Source organism: Sminthopsis crassicaudata, chromosome 6 (genome assembly GCF_048593235.1).
Source record: "Sminthopsis crassicaudata isolate SCR6 chromosome 6, ASM4859323v1, whole genome shotgun sequence".
Classification (NCBI taxonomy): Eukaryota; Metazoa; Chordata; class Mammalia; order Dasyuromorphia; family Dasyuridae; genus Sminthopsis; species Sminthopsis crassicaudata.
The window spans coordinates 16,028,487-16,050,361 of record NC_133622.1 but is presented as its reverse complement, the minus strand read 5'-3'; the positions used below and the strand labels follow the sequence as shown (position 1 = coordinate 16,050,361).

Genomic DNA, 21,875 nt, shown 5'->3' with positions numbered 1-21,875 from the left:
AGCAAATGCTTATCACTTTACTGGACACAGTGAAAGAGAAAGAAATACAATTAGATGCAGTCCTCATCTTTAAAGAATTTATTTCCTAGTGAAGAGGCAAGGTTACCATACATGAAAACAAACAAACAAAAAAATACAGGGTAGTCTGTAATTGAATTTGGACTGTATGTGCTGTAGAGGAATTTGGGGAAGAAAGAATTCAGTGGAGTCTGGATTAGAACTTCACGAAAGTAGCAGGACTTTAGCTGAATCTGAAGGACAAGTGCCATTAGATGAGTTGAGAGTGAAGATGAAATAAGATAGTTGCTAGCCCCAAGTAGCTTGTACTCTTTCTTTTTTTTCCCCCTGAGGCTGGGGTTAAGTGACTTGCCCAGGGTCACACAGCTAGGAAATGTCTGAGATCAGATTTGAACTCGGGTCCTCCTGAATTCAAAGCTGGTGCTCTATCCACTGCGCCACCTAGCTGCCCCAAGTAGCTTGTATTCTAATGGGGAAGAAGGGACAGGAAGGGATGATAAGATGGGAACAACACTGAATTGTTTTTAGGTTTCCAGTCCATGGCTCCTTTCCATTCTTTTTTCCCCATGTTTGTCATAGTCAAGAATATTCCATTCAAAGAATTACAACTCCGTGTAGATCACTTTTGGTCATTTATGCAGATTTTCAACAGTGCAGGTGGAACCTGTCTTTCCTCTAGGGTAGAAAGAATGGGAGGTTCAGAAATTTCTAGGCAAATCTTGGGATGGAAAAGGTTGGGAAGCTCCAGTCACTATAACAAATCTCTGATCCTGGGCAAGTCCATATACAAAAGATCACAATTGTCACTCACCACACACACACACACACCACACACACACACACACACACACACACACACACACACACGGAAGCCTGGATTTTAAAGGAACTTCTACTCTAGGCAGAAATTGTGCTACATAACTTCAGAAGTCCCTTTGAGCTCTTTAATGCAGAGGAGATTTCCAGATACCTTGAAGGACTCCACTTCTCTGACAGGGCTCATTACCTGGACTTTGTTTATTATTATCCAGTTCCATATTTTCCCTTAGTGAAATAACAACCACATACAGACTTAGCCTTGCTTCTATCAGCTGAATTTCTCAAGCTGAATACTTTTAATTTCAAGAGAAAGAGAACAATGACCATCCTAGGAAAGTTGCCCATATAAGGGAATTATGTGTTAAAAACACCTTTAAAACTATGTCTTGTGGTCAGGTCACATTCAATCTCCTCAACTTTTTACATTTTTATTATTATTTTCAATAGTATTTTATTTTTCCAATTACATTCAAAGAAAATTTTCAACATTCACGTTTGTAAAACCTTGTATTTCAATTTTTTTCCTCTCTCCTCCACCAAAGATAGCAAACGAGCTGATATAACATGTGCAATTCTTTTAAACATATTTCCATATTTGTCATGATGTGCAAGAAAAATCATATCAAAAGGGGGAAAACACAAAAAAGAAAAAAAAACAAGCAAACAAACAAAACAACAACAAAAAACGGTGAAAGTACTATCCTTTGATCCACATTCAGCCCCACAGTTCTCTCTCTTGATGTGGATGGCAGTTTCTTAAGTCTGTTGCAATTGCCTTGAATCATCTCATTGGGAAAGGAGTCAAGTTTATCACACTAAATTTTCTACACTGATAGACCTATACTGTAATTTTTTGTGATTCTAAGGTGCTTAGAGATCCTGAATCGTAACAAAAAGAGTCAGTGATGTCTATTAAAGACTATTTATTCATATTGGAAAGTGAAATAAAATTTTTATTGAATTTGTTTAATATTTTAAAATTGTGGTACTTTTGGTTTTGATATAGTAACTATGTTCTAGTAAACCAATGAACAACACCCCCATCCCCACTGAAGCACATTCCTTGAAAAGTATTGAGTGGAAATCACCTAAAAAGAATGATTTCATTTGACAGCATATATAGATTTCCATGTTTGTAATTTATGTTTAGCAGAAAGGAAGGACAAGTCCTTCAGCTTTAATAATTTGGTCCAAGCATCATCCATTGTTCACCCTGAGTTTTGTGGTCATTGGGTTTTCATTTACAATGTTGTCACTCTATATCTGGTTTTGTTTTCTTTAGTCCCTTCATCCAAGGCTTCTCACATTTCATTGACTTTTATATATTACTCCCCAAAGCACAATATTATCCCATTACATTCAAAGAGTCCACACTTGGTTCATCTAGCCTCTAATAATTATATTCATGATTTGTTTCTTGCCTTTTTATTATTACTTTTTTTTTTTGCTATTAACAAATAGTATTGCTATGAATATTTGGATCTTTTCTTATTGTCAATGACTTCTTGAGGTATAAGTCCAGTAGAGGGTTTACTAAATATGAACAGTTAGTAATAATAGTTCTTCCCTCAACCATGAGTTGAAACAGAAAAGGTATCCATTCGCTTAGTTACTTCAATTTTTTAAAGGTTCCACAATCCCACCAGTGTGGATACTCTAACCTATCTATCCCTTCACACTTTTCTGCTCTGATTGATTTTTCCCCGTGCTCTCCCATAGATCTCGAGAAAAGGTCCACCAAGTTTTTTGAGTTGATGGGTGGTGGTGTTTTAAGCCTTCACATAGACAGTAGTACAGTCCCCACGCTGTCCATATGGGCTACTTCCCTCTCACTAAATGACTGACAAATTTCCTTTTCCAGTTATGGAAGGACTGGATGTTTTATATGAGATCCCTTCTTGCCTACAAACTATTGTTAGTTATATGCTGTGGTCAACTTATCTTTCCATTGTTCTTTGAATCCCACCCAGGTTTGATTCTTCAAAGATTATTTGTGGTCCTCCAGTCTTAAAGGAGGACTCACTTTTTGATATTAAATAGATCAAATTTTGATTTGGACAAAAGCTTGGGGTTTAGTAAAAAACACCATACAGCTTCCCAGATTCTTCCATTTCTAATGCTAAAAATCAATTTTTGATGTTAATGAGAAAATAACTGCCTACAAGAGGCTACCCTTTGAAGAGCCCGGGGCCTTTGAAGTTTCTTTATACATACAAGCCTTAGAAACCAAGACATAAAAGTGATTTTGTAACCATATACTTTTTGGAGTCCTTTCTCTCTCTCTCTCTCTCTCTCTCTCTCTCTCTCTCTCTCTCTCTCTCTCTCTCTCTTTTTGATAATTTATTAATTTTATAATTATAATTTTTTTGACAGTACATATGCATGAGTAATTTTTCTTACAACATTATCCCTTGTATTCACTTTTTGGAGTCCTTTCTCAAAGCATTTTCTTGTATTTATTCTTTGGGTATTAAAAATGATCATTGATGGATCATGTATAATTCTTTGAAAGAAGGAATGATGTCATCTATAATCATAAAATATTAGTGTTGGAAAGGATCTTAGAGATTATCTACTATAGCCTCTAACTGTATCGATGAGGATTTTTTAAACAGATGAAATACTTTATAAATTGTTCTTGAATCAAAGAGGCAGATGTCTAATATTGCTCAATGATCGCAATCCTATATTGTCATATAATTGTGAATTATAGTCCCAAGAATCCAGCCCCTAAATTACAGTCTGAGCAGTAATGCTTTTTCTCTTTGTAACTAATTTCCTAACTCCAGCATCCTCTGACAAAGTGGAATACTTCTGAGTGGAAGGCATTAGGTTTTTATTTTACATCATTAGCTTTATTTAAGTGACTTTAGAATGAAGAGGAATAAAGTTAATAACCATGTTGAAATGTTACTTTCTTCTTCCAGTTCTTTGGCCAATAACCACATAAAAACACTTCCAAGGGATGTCTTCAGTGATTTAGATTCACTGATTGAACTGTAAGTAATGCAAACCACATTATATTTGCTTGCCATTATGCCCCAGTTAATTGTGGACTTTATGTTTCCCCTTCCCCCCTTTTGTTTGCATTCTTGCTGAGCTCTGTGATAAAGCTAGAGTATATTGTGTTATTTGTATGTATATTGTATATATTTTGTTAGTTTTTTTAATTTTTAAATGCATTTTTAATTAAGATTAAGATAGACCCTAAAGATGGGCCCTTCTACTCTAATCCCAACCCCATCCCTATGGCTTTTGGCTATTACTGATTTTATGTTGTTTGTCAGTTTTTGGTTTTGGCCAGGCTTGGTTTAAACATCTCAGTGTTTCAGTTGTGCTTGTGAAATATTTCCCTGCTACCTCCTGTTTGAGTGGGTGAAGACCTGTGTCAATAGGATTCTTTTACCAAACTTGTTTTGCATGGAACGGTGATGATTTTAATAGTATTTGAAGAGAAGGTGATACAACATCCCAACAGTTTTCAGTGAGCCACAAGGGCTGTCTCTTTACCTGAAAAACTGAAGTCCTGAGCTCAGAGATCCTTTAAATAAAGTCGTTGTGACAATTAAAAAAAAAAAAAGAAATAGGTTGCAACGATTGGAAAATTTCAAAAGCCAGATCCGATGTCTTGGGGAATTAAATATATTAGGGTACTAATGGTGCTACTGTTTTGCATTATTACCAATCATTTCAAACATGTCTATTTCTGTGTGTTTTTTTAGAGATTTAAGGGGCAATAAATTTGAGTGTGACTGCAAAGCCAAGTGGTTGTATTTGTGGTTAAAGATGACAAATTCTACTGTTTCTGATGTCCTGTGTATTGGTCCACCAGAATATCAGGAAAAGAAGTTAAATGATGTGGCCAGTTTTGATTATGAATGCACCACTACAGGTATTCAGAATGTATCTTTTTAACCACACCATAAATAATTGAAGATTCATATTTAGAACCATTTTATTTTTTATTCTCTGCTAGAATGTCTATGGGGAGTGGAACTGAAGCTTCAATAAAAGGGGAGATGTTCTATTATTAAAACCATTTTAGGAACATTTCACAATTCTTGACAAAGTTAACACAATAGGGCAAGGAAAAAGAATTGGAGGTGAATTTTTCTTCCAAAAGAATATTTAAAAAGCTAGGGGATTAAAATTCCACTAGGTTTAATCATGATCTGCCCTAGGATTCCTATTTCATTAGTCAGCCCTTTAACTCAATAAATCAATCAGGCAGCTCCTTATGAAAAGATATGGTTAGGTAAATTGCAATTAGTATCAAAGTAGAGAACGGATCAACAATGAGTGTTTGTACATGGGGAGGAGGATTTTTTGGTGACAATTTGTTTTCCCCTCTCCAAAAGTAAAATCCCCAGTATAACCTCAAAGTTCCAGTTGATGTTTTTTTGAAGGTTGTCAGATAACAAAATTAAAATATTAACTGCATGGAGTAACACAACATAATATCAGTTATATGTCTTCAAGATGAAAAGATCTGAGTTTTTGCCTCTTTTAAAGCAAGCTTTAAAGATAAAGTGAATCAATAAAGGAATGGTATGAAAGTCAGTCGCTCACCAAATATATAAAAATAAGCAGTCAGACTGATAGTTGATATCTCCAAAGCCCCAGGGCATGCTAAAGGAGAAGCCAGGAGAAAGAAGAATGCAAATTCAAGGGAAAAAAGTGAAACTAGGTAGTCAGAGCCAAAAACATTCAACAGAATGTTGGGACTGGGAGACATCCCTGGAGATCATCTGGAAATTATATGGGAGGAGACTGAGGCTCAGAGAAAGTGAAGGGATTTGTCCAGATTCATGTAGTCAGTGGCAGAGATGGTAGTTGAACCCATTTTCTGGATTCACATCCCAGCAGAGCTTTTCCCAATGTACCATGTTCCCTGTATTTGTTATTTTATTCAAATGTCCATTTAATGAAAAAAAAAACAAAACCCAACAACCAACCACTAAGTGAACCTTTGTAAGTAGGTAATGATCTTTGCAGCAATGTCTTGGTCTAATAAAAAACCTGGAATTTCAGGAAGTCACTGAAATTCTGTCACTATCTCCTTGTCACTCATGTCTAGACGGGGACTCTTGTTTGCCTACATCCTTTGAGGTTCAATGTCATTGTGCTTTAATCCTTTGCCAATTATTAGGGAGACCATTATCTATCAGAAATCTATAGACCACTGATATTTACTCCAGCTTCCCAGTCCCTTCATTCTCATCCCACTGGACTTTTCCCCTGATCTCCTTTCTCCATCTCCAGTGCAGAAACATGCTCGAAGTAATTAATTTGGCCTCCTTCACCCCATCCCTTCTCCCTCTTCACTCCTCTTTCTCTCAATGTATGCTGGAATATGAACACCTAGTGAACTTTAGAACATTAGGATTCTAATGTTCTCTCTCTAATAGCTTGGAAGGGTGATGTCTTCCTGACTCCTTGGGGTGGAGGGAAATCTGGGCACTTGAAAAGACTCTATATTAGGGGAGATTCCTGCCATAGAACACCATGAAATTCAAACAGGATCTGAATTCAAATCTGCCTTACAACACTTACTAGTGATGTCGTCTTGAGCAAGTCACTTAACCTCTGTTAATCTCATTTTCCTATACTATAAAATGGGGATAATAACAGCACTTCCCTTTTAGGGTTTTTTTGAGAATTTTAGAATTTATATGAGAAGTAAATGAGACAATATTTACATAGTGCCTGGTATATAGTAGGAGCTACATAAATGATGGTGATAATCATTGAAATGACAAGGGAAAGAAGAGGTGGCTTGATCCAAAGTGGTCGACACCTGAATTCTGCCCTAAATGTGGAGTGTATACTTTTACAGAGGCCTGATAATGGGTTTTAAACCATACACAATCAATGGCTTTTCATTAGTTAGCATGAATTAGGTAGCACCTGACTGGCTTTGAGACCAGATTGTCATAAAACTTCCCTATAAAGGGAAAAAAATAGCCATTTCCAGCTTTGCTATTTTCCCTCCTGTAACAGGAACCAATCACCTAGTTTTAAGTTGCTTCCCTTACAGTGAAACTGGCACAGAAAAATTATGACCTGCCCAGACCATAGAAACACTGCATTGTAAAAAACTAGGTCAAGAAATTATGACTTACTGTCTCCCTCTTCTTTGCTCAGACCCTACTTTGCTCCCTCGTTGCTCGAATAAAGGTTCCGGGAGAAGCTATCTTGAGGAACAATACCAAGGATATCAGGGAGTCCAAAGCTAGAGCCCATGCTGAGAATTTGGAAAGGGGTCTCTTTGGTAGGATGTCATTTTCCTGCCAAGTGATGCTTTCAGAAACGAAGCATCTAAACACATCATCCCTCCATCTGTGGAGGGGAAGCAGGCTGTTGTTTCTTTTGTAGTCTAGGAAAGCTACAGAAGCCATTAACATCGCAAGTCACCCCTGGGAAGTCCCCATGCATAGGGAGCTCACAGCTCCTTTTCCTCTACCTCCCACCCCCAGCTTCAGGTCAATTTTAGTATCTTACAGTATTATCTGTGTAAGGTAAAGGGGACAGATTTCTTTGCAGGAGTGAATTTTACATCCTGATTGTTGTCTCCCTTGTTTCCGGAGCTAATGAAAATGCAAACAGAAGTGATGCCTTAATGTGGGGTTTCTCTCCCAATATGATCTATATCACGTCTAATTTATTTAGTAAATGTGCTCGAAATAGTCACGTGGAAATTCTGTTGATTCCAGTGGGAGGCAGATTTAAATTGTAACAGTCCCACTGACATCATGAACTCAATCCAACAAGAACAGAAGCAGCAGCTCTGACTCCAGAGGCCTATTAATACTTTATCACTTATGAGTTGATGTCACGCCAATATATGCGGTCTTTGAGAGCGGTTCAGGATGAGTATGCTTCTGCTAACTGCTATTTAATGGTAAATGAGGGGTTTTATGTAAATGCCTCCAATCCCCCACACACCTTTTCCTTTCATCTTTCCTTTTTGTCTAAATGTCTCTCATTAAGAATTAGACTCACAGTTCCAGCCATTAACTGATTTCCTTATGCCAGATATTCAGTATATATAAAATATATGCAAACACTTTTACCAAAAGGATTCACCAACTAATGGGACTAGTAGAGGATAGGGTTTCTAGAATTTGTTTTTTCAAAATGATCTTCCTCTTTTTGCAGTTATAACTTCTCGTTTCATGACTGTTTAAAGATGAAAACTGCTGCTGAATTACAAAACCTGACAATTTAAAAGAACCACATATTTAATGGAACGTTAATGTGTCTGAGAATTAAGAGTGCAGTTAGGAGACTAATGGGAACCAGGCAGAGTCTTGAGTTATGAGTGAGCTGGGATTTGTTTGATTCTCTTGGCAGATTTGGATTATACTTATAAAACAGGAAACCCAATAAAGAAAGTGGAAAGTCATAGCTTTTGTAATTAAACGAACACAGCTGCATTTTTTGTAGCCACATCCGTAGAGCAGTGAACATGGAACTGTTATACCAAGGCCCCCTCCTTCTCCCACTTTCATCTGTCATCTTTATATTTACAAGAAAATTGGCAAGGCCCTCTTCTTCCTTCTCCATGAAACCCGTCAGCAAAAGCAGGATGGACCCAAGTTGAGAGAACTTAATTTTGCTCAGTGCTGAACAGGCTGTAGCAAAGCCTAATTATCTAAACTCCAGATTTTTATTAGTGTCATCTTTCTTTTTGTTGACAGATGAGTTACTCTATCATCATCCTGATTCCTTTTTGTTCCTTCCCACGTCCTGTGCCTAGATCATCCCAATCACATCCTATCTATTGTGGATCGAAGCAACATCCTTTCTGCTCCAGCTATGGCTTCCCTGCCAGCATCAATTCATTCAGCTGGGGCTTACTGACAGTCACAGCTTTCAGCTGACTAAAGTGATGACAGAAGACTCTATTACATTTTTTTTCCCCCTAAGAAGTTCCCAAGTTTTATTGAGAAATTCTGTGCTAGAAAGAGTTAATACTCATTAAGTTAACAAGTACTTATTGAGTGAGCAGCTAGGTGGCGCCATAGGGGATAGAGCAGTGGACTTGGAATCAAGATTTATCTTCCTGAATTCAAAAATGACCTTTACTAGCTGTGTGACCCTAGACAAGTCACTTAACTGTCTCAGTTGTCTTATCTGTTAAATGAGCTGGAGAAGGAAACAGCAAACCATCCTGCATCTTTGCCAAGAAAACCCCAAGAGAGGACATAAAAGCCTAAAACCCGATTTACTGATGTGTTGTATCCTTGGAAGCCTAGGAGTAGGAATGTGGAAGGTACAAAGGAAAAAGGTGTTGTTCATACACTCAAAAGGTCTGATTGGCCAACAGGACTAGGATTTTCAAGTTATCACTTCTGGCAGAGTATGAGTTTAATTGTGACTGGAACAGAGGAGGTGAGCAGTGAAGCGATCACTCTTTCTTACATTCATGCCCTCATTTCTTTATCTATTTCACCTTCCTCTCTTGCTCCTTCCGTCCCTTACTTCAGCTTTCTTGCCAGAAACTCTTTTTCTGTCTAACCCAACCATATCTCTTCAACTGCTTATTTCCCACATCCTCCCCTCTTCAATAGTTCTTGTCTCACTTAGTTGACTCCTCCCTTGTTTTCTATATATAATCACTTCTTTCATCTTTCTCTTGGTCAAGTGCAATTCTTCATTCTGTCTTTCTGTCTCTTTCTGTTTCTGTCTGTCTCTGTTTCTCCTTTCTTCTCTTCTCTTCTTCCTCCTTCATTCTCTTTCCCTCTCTCTCCCTCCAAATTCCCATCTCTCCCTACAAAACTCCCTCTTTCTTCCCTCCAGCTTGCCACTTATGAATTGAAATGACTTTAATGAGGCAATCCAAACCAAAAAAAAATTAACAAGTGTTTATTGAACACCTACTGTGTGCAAGAGCAGCATGTAGAATAAAAAGTATAAAGCTGAGTAATTTCTTCAAAATTCTCCCTATCTGCTGAAGGAGATAAGACACAAATGAATAAAAAATTAGCAATAGTTTGAAATAAAGAGAGTATATAATACATGCTCAACAAATTGTGTAGACGTAGACAGAAATTGCCAGCAGTGTAGAAGTGAGGGAATGTTTGTATTGGGGGGTCACAGAAAGCTTTGTGGAAGATGTGGCTCTTGTGCCAGATCTTAAAAAAAATCAATAAGATTTTGATTTATGGAAGAATGTGGGAGACAAGATAGAGGCCCGCTTCCTGACATAAATCTCTTACCATTATGCCATCCATCTGCAGTGCTTAAAAGTTAGCCAATATTGAATTTGGGCCTTGTAGACAGCAGGAGGGCAGTGTAGTGTAATGGACAGAGAACTAGCTTTAAATCCAAGAAGCCCTGGATTCAAGTTCCATCTCTGATACTAATTGGCTGCCTGACCTTGGACAGGTCATTAGTGCCTTGGGATAATTCTCCAAGCCCTGAAGTTGAAGAGAAACTAATCTTCGCCTTTGAAGGAAGTTTCCTTACCTGGGAATTTCTTAAATAATCAATGAGATTGTAGGTTCTAATCCCTATTCCCTGAGGCATCTGGGTAAAATTTATCCACTTACTTTGTCGGCTAATCATTGGTCACAGGTTATTTATTATTTGATGATTCTTTGGAGATTTTTTTTCAGCCCCAGATTTCTCTAGGTCATATAACTACTATCCAGCATCACTTAGAAAATCTTCACCTTATCATCACACTGTTAGGCAGGCCAGCCTGTGAGTGCCTTGTTAGGGATATTTTATTGAGAGATACAGGGAGGAACACTGAGCTGCCACCAAATGCATGGAAAATAAAGAATTTATTAATAAGATGTTGATGAGAAATAATCACCTGTGGCTACCCAAATCCCACAATAATCTCTCCCCCCCCAATTTCTCTATAGAATTAGGGAATAAGTAAGCAAATTTGGGTTATTTTTCTGCTCCTCATCACAAATTAATCTGCAAGTCACTATCACTGCTCTTGAAGAAACCTAAATTGACAAGAGATACCACTGAGACTCCCTAGTCATTACTATTGCCTGATTCTTACAAGACAAGTCAGGTTTTCCAGCCCAAGCTTGGCAGTCTCCCTTTTCTATGCTTTGTTTTCACTAATTAGCCACCGTTTTTCCATCAGAAGTCCAAGATCTGAAAGAACAGGTATGTCAGGCTGCCTTTCTTAGTTTCTGACTTCACAGAAATGCTTCTGTTGAACAAAAACAATAGACTGCACCTAAGGCTCCAGGATAGGCTTCCATTTCCAAATCTGAAGGCACCGCGGAGCGAAGCTGACAGTGCTCGAAGTTTACATCAACTTCTCAGCTTGGGTTTTTGACATGCGGCCTCTACGCCGTGCAGCCTCTTTCCCACAACTTTAAAAGCTGTTCCTGCCCATTTTATTAGAAAGATTTGAAATCCCTTAACTTCCTTCTGAAGCCGTTCACCTGGAGGGAAACAATAGTAGCAGTCATATAGACTGCAAATCCCAGGCCAACCATAATCTTTCCCAGGATCCCCCACGGTGAATTATATTTAGTGAGCCTAAACATGTTCTCTTTTCCTTGTCTCCCCCTCCCCAGTCTGGTAATATTATTGATAAATGAGGTAGGAGATAAGTAACTTGTGGGTATTTCCAGCAGGTGATTTTTATGGTCATTTAAAAAAAAACAAAAACAACTTTCTGGTTTTAGATTTTGTGGTGCATCAGACTTTGCCCTACCAGTCTGTTTCTGTGGATACATTCAACTCGAAGAATGATGTTTTTGTGGCCATTGCCCAGCCGAGTATGGAAAACTGTATGGTCTTAGAGTGGGACCACATTGAAATGAATTTCCGAAGCTATGACAATATTACAGGTACGTTTATGTCTTAATCAGTTTTATCTCCCAGCATTCAGCATGGTTTAAGGCCTAGGAAAGAATTCTGAAGTGTACTCTGTCACAAAGGGAAATCTCGGATGCTAGACCTTGTAAAAGCCTCCTGGTGCAAGCACAACACCCATTTTCCCTCTTCTGTTCTGTGTCTTTCTACCTGCAATGATGAAATTATCTTCTGGTGGTTCTCATCAGGTGAGGTGGGAGGGAGGAAACTGCAATGGGGACTTAGTCTTGTTTGCACAGCACAGTTTGGAACCCCTCTGTGAAGGAGTCCCCTCTCCTGAGCTGAGGCAAATTTCTGTCTAACTGCCTTTTTTGTTTTTTGTTTTTTCTTTGCGTTGTTTGTGGTGATATCACTGTGCTCAGCTGATTTCAATTAGAGCCTTCAAGTTGAATTTGGGTGAATGATTTGGTATGCTAGCCTCTTAAAAGGCCAGAGTAAGTTTGAAATAGCACCAACATGTGTTATATATAAAGTTAATTATTTAACAGTCATGAGAAATGAGGTTTCTTCACACCATCACTCTCCCTAAGGTGGCTGGACTTAATTTTCCCCATTTCCCAAGATAATTTATACTCCCCATAATTTTTCTGAAGCAACCGAGTCCATGTAACTTTGAGTTTTGAGGACCGTTAAAAGGTTTCTCTCTTGTAAAGATAATTTTAGAGACACTTCCCCTCAACAGAGCGTGTTTAGAGGTTGTTTTCTAAGTTGTGTGATGGATTTGCTTTGGTATATTCATTCACTCTCCTCTCCTTTATGTCTAGGGGAAAAACACTATTTAGGGTTCTATATCTTTGGCTATATAATGGAATGAAGTCAACTAGCCTCCATGAGGATTGGAGTCCATAGCATAAGTTTCTAGCCAACAGAGCTAACTGATCCTAGTCATGAATGATGTAGTGATATGATTTATGTATAACACATTTGAAACCCATGGAGTCTAAGCTTTCTAATTGGGATATTTAAGTTTAGTTTGTTAGTATCAGGTAGACTATTGGTCCCGGACCCAGCAAGACTTGAATGCAAATCCTGCTTTAGACACTAGCCATGTAACATTGGGCATAAAATGGGACTAACAATAGTCATATATACCACAGGATTATTGTGAAGATCAAAGGCAATTATATGTGTCTATGTACATTCATACATATATATACACTTACATATATGAAGCTCTTTGCAAATTTTCATAAATTGTAATTATGATGTACAGAGATCAGACTAAATGGTTTCTGAGGTTCTTTTCAGCAATAGATCTATGATTCCATTACTGTTGTTGTTATGTTATGATTATAGTACTGGGTTCTATTATCACATTAATTATATTTAAGACCCCTGTTTATGAAGTAAGATATTAAAAAACAAACAAACAAACTAATTATCTAATTTTAGATAAGTATACCTTGAGGCTATTTGCTATAGTAAAGAAGGCTAGGACTGGACAGGATTATTCTATTCAAGCAGCTGCTTCTACATGGGACTATTTTTTAATGCCTTCATTTACATCAGTCATTTCTCAATATCCTCCCTTCCTCCCTCCCTCCCCCCCCCCCCCCTCTCTCTCTCTCTCTCTCCTCTCTCTCTCTCTCTCTCTCTCTCTGTCTCTCTCCCTCTTTCTCTTTCTCTCCTTCCTTCCTTCTTTCCTTTCTTTTCTTTCTCTTTCTTTCTTCTTTTCTTCCTTTCTTCCTTCTTCTTCCTTTCTTCCTTTCTTCCTTCTTCTTCTTCCTTTCTTCCTTTCCTTCCTTCTTCCTTCCTTCCTTCCTTCCTTCCTTCCTTCCTTCCTTCCTTCCTTCCTTCCTTCCTTCCTTCCTTCCTTCCTTCTTCCTTTCCTTCTTCCTTCCTTCCTTTTCTTTCTTTTCTCCTTCCTTTCTTTCTTTCTTTTCTTTCTTTCTTTCTTTCTTCTTTCTTTCTTTCTTTCTTTCTTTCTTTCTCTTTCTTTCTTTCTTTCTTTCTTTCTTTCTTTCTTTCTTTCTTTCTTTCTTTCTTTCTTTCTTTCTTTCTTCTTTCTTTCTTTCTTTCTTTCTTCCTTCCTTCCTTCCTTCCTTCCTTTCTTCCTTTCTTCCTTTCTTCCTTTCTTCCTTTCTTCCTTTCTTCCTTCCTTCCTTCCTTCCTTCCTTCCTTCCTTCCTTCCTTCCTTCCTTCCTTCCTTCCTTCCTTCCTTCCATCCATCCTTCCTTCCTTCCTTCCTTCCTCCCTCCCTCCCTCCCTCCCTCCCCCTCCCTTCCTCCTTCCCCTCTCTCTCTCTCTTACACACACACACACACACACACACACACACACACACACACACACACACACACACACACCTGCTTTTGCAACAAAGAAGAGTTGAGCAAAGTTAATAAAATGACTCCATATGATGCTATATCCAGCATTCCATCCCCGTAGCCTCCCTCCCCCTACTTCTCAACCAAAAGGAGAGAATACACGCATGCATGTGTGTATATACATACATGTATATATCTGTATGTACATATAAAATACACATTTAATCATCTATTTTCTGGAAAGTTTAGCTGAGCTCAACTGCCTTTTGTGAGTTTCACATGCATTATCACCATCATTGTACATATTGTTCTCTCAAGTCTTCATTCCATCCCTTTATCCAATTCTTCTCGTATTTTTCTCAATCTCTTATAATCATTCTTTCTTTTGGCACAATAATATTCTATTACATTCTCATGCTATAATTGGTTCTGCCATACACTTTCCATTTGACAGATACTTTGTTTAAAAAGATTTTTTCAAAATCACAACGTTATGTTATTTGGCACTGGGTAATCTTGATAAATGATTCATCTTTTAAAATATGGTTTCAGTTTTTCATAGGAGATCAGAGGAATGTGTGTGTGTGTGTGTGTGTGTGTGTGTGTGTGTGTGTGTGTGTGTGTAAGTGTGTGTGTAATGTGCAAGCATTCATATACACATATATGCACATAAAAAAATATTCTGGTCCAAGTCCACTAGTTTCAAGATGCATTTAATGCAGTAAAACTCCAGTGTGCCAAAATACTTAGAACAATTGATTTTAGGAAATTTGACCTGTGATTTACAAAGCTCTTTCCTCTCAATGACCATATAAAGAATGTAGTATAAATAGTATTAGCTCCATTTTAGAGACAAAGAAACTGAGCTCCAGAGTTGGTTACTACAACACAGCTTATAAGGAGCAGACCTGGGATGAAAACTCTCAGCGTCTCATCTACTGGGACTAATTAAGTAACTTGGACATTTCTTTGGGCTTCAGCGATTACAGGCCAGGATCTTAGTTGTAAGAGAGGAATAAGCTGATCACAACATTCAGGCCCCTGGAGCCAGATTTGCTAGTTCATCTCTGCCGGTATTCCCATTGGGAGATTGATGTCCTGTTTCTCTTAAAATTGAGCAGACTCCTTGTTTTGTTTTTTCTTATTCCTTATTAGGGGGATGGTGCCTAATTACTATATTTTATGATCTTTCTTGATTGGTAAGAAAGCTGCTGCTAACATTAATACTACGAAGAGATGAAGAAACCTAGACTATTTTTCCTAGGAAGGGAAATTCATAAAAAATACAGAATCTTAGAGCTGAATGTCCATTTACTTCCACCAATATTAAATATGTAATGCTAGTTTCAAGAGATGTTCCCTGCCCTCATGAAGTTTATCATCTTAGGGGGAAATATGACAAAACCACAGATAATTGTACTTCAGAGAACACTTTCTACACTCATTAAAGAAAGGGTGTTGTGTGAGGGCCAAGGACTGAAAGGAGAAGAAGGAAGGAGAAGAGAATAAACAATAATATAATCCCTACTATGTGCCAGGCACTGGACTAAACACTTTATAAAAATCTCATTTTATCTTCATCATAACCTTGCAAGATAGATAAGTGGAGAGAAACAGCTTCAGGGAAGACTTTGTATTTGGCGTGGATTTTAAAGGATCTAAAAGTAAATAATAACAATAGCTAACATTTATATAGTGTTTTAAGATTTGTGAAACTATTTAAAAATATCTCATTTTATTCTCATAATAACTGTAGAAGGTAGCTACTATTCATATCTCCTTTTTACAAATGAGGCAGACAAAGGTTAGCTCATTTGCCCTGAGTTATACACCTGATAAGTGTATGAGGTTGGGTTGGAACTCAAGTTTTCCTGAGTCTAGCTCTACTGCTGTATCCATTGCCCCTGCAAGGGAGGGATTACATAAGCAAGAGAAGGCTATTTTAAGTGTAAGGAGCTGTGTGACTGAGGATACCAAGAAGAAAGAAGTTCAGGGCATGTTCAGGGAACAATGGTTTGGTTGGAACATAAATTAAGTTAAGGGAATGAAGTAGCAAAAGATAAAAATGAAAACTCAGAATGGGACTAGATTGTGATTATCTCTGAAGAGCAGGCAGAGAAATTTGGACTTTATCTGGAGGACAATAAGAAACCACCAAAGTGTTTTTTTTTCCCTAGGAAAGGAGTGATATGAATAGAATTGTATATTAAAAAGGTGATTCTGATAATAAGAGGAAGGACCTATTAGAAAGAGAGACAGAGAGTAGAGTCTTAGGATTCTGCAGTTCACAATTTTCTTTTTCTGTTTTGACTCTTCCTAGTTTGTGTATCAATATCATATTTGTTTCATAAAAGGAGATGGGTAGTTTGAGTGAAGGTGATACGGCTATGGCAGGGGGAGAATGATGAGAATAGAGAGGGGGTGAATTAGAGAGCTTTTATGAGGAAGGCTCTCAGGGCTTGATAATTTACTGGACTACCACTCTAGCCAATGAGAGGTGAGGGAGAGAGAAGACTCAAAGATAACAACAAAATTGGGGGCTGGACGGTGGTTATTAGAGGCAGAAAACGTGAATTCAAAGGAGGAAAAGGTTTCCAGAGAAATACAATAAACTTGGTTTGGCATAAGTTGAGTTAGAAGTGATGATGTGACATCCAAGTGGAGATGACATATTGGAGCTTAGAGATGACCTAGTCCAACGCTCTCATTTTACACATTTCTCTTAGGGGAAGTAGCAGGACCTCCCAGTTCCAATTAGAACCCTTTCTTGCTAGCGTTTCAGGATGGGAGACTCCTAGGAATTTCTCAGGAATGAACTGGCTTTGTAGCAGATGCAGGGCCATCAGGGCTCCTAGAGAATGTCATTTTCCCCCCTCAGGAAGAAGGGCTGCTAATTAGCCTAATCTCACAATATTGAGAGGTCTGCAAGAGACACATCCTGATGCTCCAAAGATGCCATTTCAAATAAGGCTCCTCTGTTTGTTGTCAGGCCATCTGGTCTCTTAGTGCTGAACTCACATTCCTGGAAACAGCAGCTCCCTTCTGGAAATGCAAATTCAGCACACTCTGGGGCAGGTGGATCTAATGAGAGAAGCTGGCTGTCCTACGGACTTAAACTAATACATTTTAAAAGTGCAAAAAGCAAAAAAAAAAAAGGAACAGGCAGTAGGGACAAGTGACCAGAAGTTGTCACTGCCCTCTTTGCAGTTTTGTTAAACATGTAGGCATCTGAAGATTTTGCTCATTACCAGCCTTCTTCGCCATCTCTGGTAAAGTGAAATCTGTACAGTTGTAGTTGTTCCCTGCTGGAGGAAACAGAAATCAGTTCCCCACCATTTTGCCTAGTGAATTCTTGTTTTTTTTCCTGCTATTATGTGTTCCACAGGAATCTGGCATGGGACCATAAGATGGTTAAAGCTTACTTTCACTTATTTCTTGGGATTACACTTCATAATCAATTTCTTTATGTGATGTTCTCTTGGATTTTCAAAAGAACACAACTTACTCTGAAAGTCGGAAAGCTTAGACTTGGGAAGGATTTGGAATGTCTAAGAGGCCTCTGTCCAAGGTCCTGCCTTGTCTTCCCTAGTGCAAAGGAGAAAAGTCTGAACTTTTCTATAATATCTGCAACTCTTGGGGTATTTTATAAATATCACTGAGCTCAAGGATCATGTGGGTCATAAGGGCAGCATGATGGATGGTAAAGAGTGTGACCTTCTATATGTGTAAAGAAACTGCAGTCGATAAAACACAAAACAGCAGTAGTGATGACAATGAGAAATGAGTAAAGAAAAAGAGTAACTAATAAGTTGCTGAAAACAAAGGAGATGAAAGTAAGCCAGTCTCTCCTCCCTGAGCTGTGCTGTTTGATGAGCACCTCAATGCCTATGGGCGGATTCCTGGCTGGGTGGGGGTCTCACCCCCAACTTAATGTGCTGATGGCAGGAGCTTCAGCAGACCTTCCATGACTGTGACAGAGTACTTGGATCCTTTTGCATAGAACTCAAATGAAGCAGGGTAAATTTGCATCTTTCCCAGACTTTACTTACTTATAATGTCCATGTTATTCCTAGACATTATTCACCTATGGTGCATTCTCTGCCCTCATTACTCTGTCTGCCAGTGTGGTGCTCCCGTTTTCTGCATATCAAGTTGGTGACAATTTTGTTCGTGTTTTTGAAATGAGTTATTTTGAAGAGATGTTCAAGTTCGCCTTTGTTATTGTCTCCTCACCCTTCCCCACACCTCCATCAGCCTCTGCAGAATAATGCCAGAACTTTCCATTGGCAGGAGAGATTTAAGAAAGGCAGAGGGCAAATATACTAATGAGGATTATAGGATTTAGTTAACTGAATTCTCAGCTAAATCTTTTCACCCAAAGCAGAGCTAAGTGGATAAATGGGGTAACTATTCTCATTTATTTTTAAAATTCAGTTTACCTTCCATACATCTGTCTACATTTTTACCTTCTCTGATTTCTGATACTAGTTGTTCTAATTCTTTTCCTTCTTTCAATAAACATTTTAAAACAGGTGTGTGTGTGTGTGTGTGTGTGTATGTGTGTGTGTGTGTGTGTGTGTGTGTGTTGTAGACCCATTTGGCCAATTGGTGAAGTTTATGGACCCCTCCTTAGAATAATGTTTTTTAGCACATGAAATAAAATGCACAGTAAAAGGAAACCAATTGTGTTGAAATACATTTATCAAGAAGTATAAAAAAAATTTAAAAACCAAATTCACGGATGAGAAGTCCTTCCTTAAAATGAAAGTATCTGGGATTGCTGATGACTCCACAAAACTAGTGTTTTCCTGGGAGAAGCTGGAGAAAGCAGCTCTCCACTTGCTTAAGTGCTGGCTCAGGTTGTCCCTCTGATCAGCTGAGCCCGGCACTTCTCCCTGCTGCTTCTGCACTATGGGGACCTAGGTCAAGCAGGCTGTTGAGTTAAGATGAAGCAAAGTGGAATGATAGAAATGACTTCTGAGGAGTGCTCCTAGGAAGTCACAGGGGACTTAGCTTCCAGGGGAAAGTCAAAAGGAGAAGTCAAGGAAGAATTCCTGTAATTTCCAAGAACAAAGCTCACTTCTGTCCAAATTGCTTAGAGAATTGAGGAAAACATACGCATTGAATTTCCTAGATCAAAAGTCAGCAACTTTTCAGAAGACAGCTGCTACTTTGCTTACTAAATACAGGTCTGGAAGGGGGAAGTACCGATGGGATGGGAGTAGCGGTGCTTCTGGTGGCCCAGAGTAGATGGCAGTCACCAAGTCTTTATTGGAAAATCATCTCGTGTCATCCTGAGGAGCTGTAGGTTGTCAGTGTTTGATAAGTAATTCAAATAATTTCTTCATTCGTTCGCTCACTCATTCCCAATTGCTGGAAAGAGGGCTGGATCTCTTTCCAGATAATGGAGATGTAGCTTTGAATTCCACCTTTAACACTTCCAAGCTTTGCCTGACCACATAAAAAAGGCACTAACTTTTCTTAACACCTTCATTATCCTCATCTGTAAAGTGGGTTAAGAATTCCATAATAATAATCTCACAGATTTAGGGGAGGCACAAATGAGAGAACATATCTAAAGTCCTTTGCAAGTTGTAAACTTTCAATATATTATAGATATGTCATCTCTTGCCATTCATCCATTCATTCAGCAATCATGACAATGGTCAAGACTAAAGGAGTTTTAAAAAAAGGCATTAAGAGCAACTTTGGGGAGAGGTGGAGGAACAGGGAGATGGATTTTCCCCCCTCTATTTATTAGGATAGTTAAGATAATTGTCTACTTTGATTTTTTTTGACGGGTGAGACTTGTACTCAGGACTCAATTATCTCTAAAGTCATTGGGTCTTTTTTTTTCCTCTTCTGGTTCTTTCCAACTAAAATCAAATCCTGTGCGTCCCCTCCTATCCAATACCAAATGTAGCTGGGACTTTTCACTGCCCCAGTCGTTTATGAGTGAAGACGAAGGAATAACCTGAAAACCTTTTGTGTCGTTTTAATTGATGTTTTACTAATGAGCTCTTTTTCCCTGAGAAAAATAATTTCTATGGCCATCTGCAGTGATGTAGTTGGACAGCAGCTACACTAACACCCTTCCTTCCCTTTTGTCTCGGAGAACAGGCCAATCCATAGTGGGATGTAAGGCAATCCTCATTGAAGACCAGGTCTTTGTGGTGGTGGCTCAGCTTTTTGGGGGCTCCCACATATACAAGTATGATGAGAGCTGGACCAAGTTTGTCAAATTCCAGGACATTGAAGTCTCCCGGATTTCCAAGCCCAACGACATAGAGCTGTTTCAGATCGACGACGAAAGGTTCTTTGTCATCGCAGATAGCTCTAAAGCCGGTTTGTCGACAGTTTATAAATGGAATAGCAAAGGATTCTACTCTTACCAATCTCTGCACGAATGGTTCAGGGACACAGATGCTGAGTTTGTTGACATAGATGGAAAATCCCACTTAATCCTCTCCAGTCGCTCTCAGGTCCCCATCATATTGCAGTGGAATAAAAGTTCTAAGAAGTTTGTCCCACACGGAGACATTCCCAATATGGAGGATGTACTGGCCGTGAAGAGCTTTAGGATGCAGAACAGCCTGTACATCTCCCTTACGCGGTTCATTGGGGACTCCAGAGTCATGAAGTGGAATAGTAAGCAGTTTGTGGAGATCCAGGCTCTCCCGTCCCGGGGGGCCATGACCCTGCAGCCCTTTTCCTTTAAGGATAATCATTACCTAGCGCTGGGAAGTGACTATACCTTCTCCCAGATTTACCAGTGGGATAAGGAGAAGCAGATCTTCAGAAAGTTTAAGGAGATCTACGTGCAGGCGCCTCGTTCATTCACAGCCGTATCCACAGACAGACGAGATTTTTTTTTTGCCTCCAGCTTCAAAGGAAAGACACAAATATTTGAACATATAATTGTGGATTTGAGCCTGTGAAGGCATAAGGAGTGAGCTTAACGTGCACTAAAATTGGCTCTTCAGAGAGTAGGAGAAGAACGGTACCACAGCTCTGACTGGGAAAGCCATTAGGTGTTTTCAGAACTTCTAGAATTCACATTTTAATCAGGGATTGCATTTACTTGGCTAACTGCATGACATGCCCATTCTCATTTTAAAAGACATTTGAAAGCCTGTAATTATTGAGAAAAGCTTGCAGCCTATCAGCATTAATTCTTCCCATCGAGAAAGGAAAGGTGATTTTTTTTTTTAAATAAAAGAGGAGAAAATTGGATCACGTGGGACAGCTCTAAAATTTGGGAACTGTTCATTCCACCTTAGTGACTGTTTCAGTAAGAACGCTTATAGCAAAAGTCAGCTAAAAACATTTGCTGATGATTAGTATAAAATCTTATAATGTCAACACTCAGCAAAGCTATTTTGAGCCAACTCGGTTTCCTGAAATTGATGTCCAGTCTTCCTTTGTCCTCCTTTGAATAAAGTGCAGGGTATTGTTCTAATTCATACCGACGTGACATACTGGGGATGGCAGCTCTCCGGGATCTGAAATCGTTTTGTTTACTACTCAAGAACCAAAAAGCTAAACATTGATGTGTTAGAGACTTGGCAAGAGCATTAAGGGTCTTTTGCATTTCATTTGAGCTTCAGAACTGGCTCAGACAGAGACCAGAAGGGTTTCGTGGTGGTCTGTATGAGCGAAAACTGTTGAAGTCCTACTATCTGCTTGCCCCGATCCTTGGGTTTGTTGGGGAACCCAACCGATAGGCCAAAGAGCAAATGGTGCCATAGGCTTGGCCCTCAGAGAGATGAATTCTGGGGGGCGGGCGCCTCCATCCACGCTGTTGATCATTCTGTAGGTTTTTTTTTTCCCTAAAAGAGATTAGTCCGTAGAAAACCATGTTAAGTCATAGGGGATCTTTTGGGAAGGGTGGCTTGCTTGGGGAGCCATGGGCAGTCG

At 38.9% G+C, this 21,875-nt stretch overlaps 1 protein-coding gene across 1 annotated transcript in view; it reads left to right on the top strand.

The window, feature by feature from the left end:
- The window catches only part of LGI2 (leucine rich repeat LGI family member 2), a 37,177-nt gene extending 15,756 nt beyond the window's left edge, over positions 1-21,421 (top strand). Inside the window, exons 5-8 of the mRNA XM_074272947.1 lie at positions 3,765-3,836; positions 4,560-4,729; positions 11,502-11,666; positions 20,079-21,421. Coding sequence (XP_074129048.1) covers positions 3,765-3,836; positions 4,560-4,729; positions 11,502-11,666; positions 20,079-20,896 — 1,225 coding nt within the window. The 3' untranslated portion in view covers positions 20,897-21,421. The remainder of the gene's footprint in view (positions 1-3,764; positions 3,837-4,559; positions 4,730-11,501; positions 11,667-20,078) is intronic.
- The last annotated feature ends 454 nt before the right edge of the window (positions 21,422-21,875 follow it).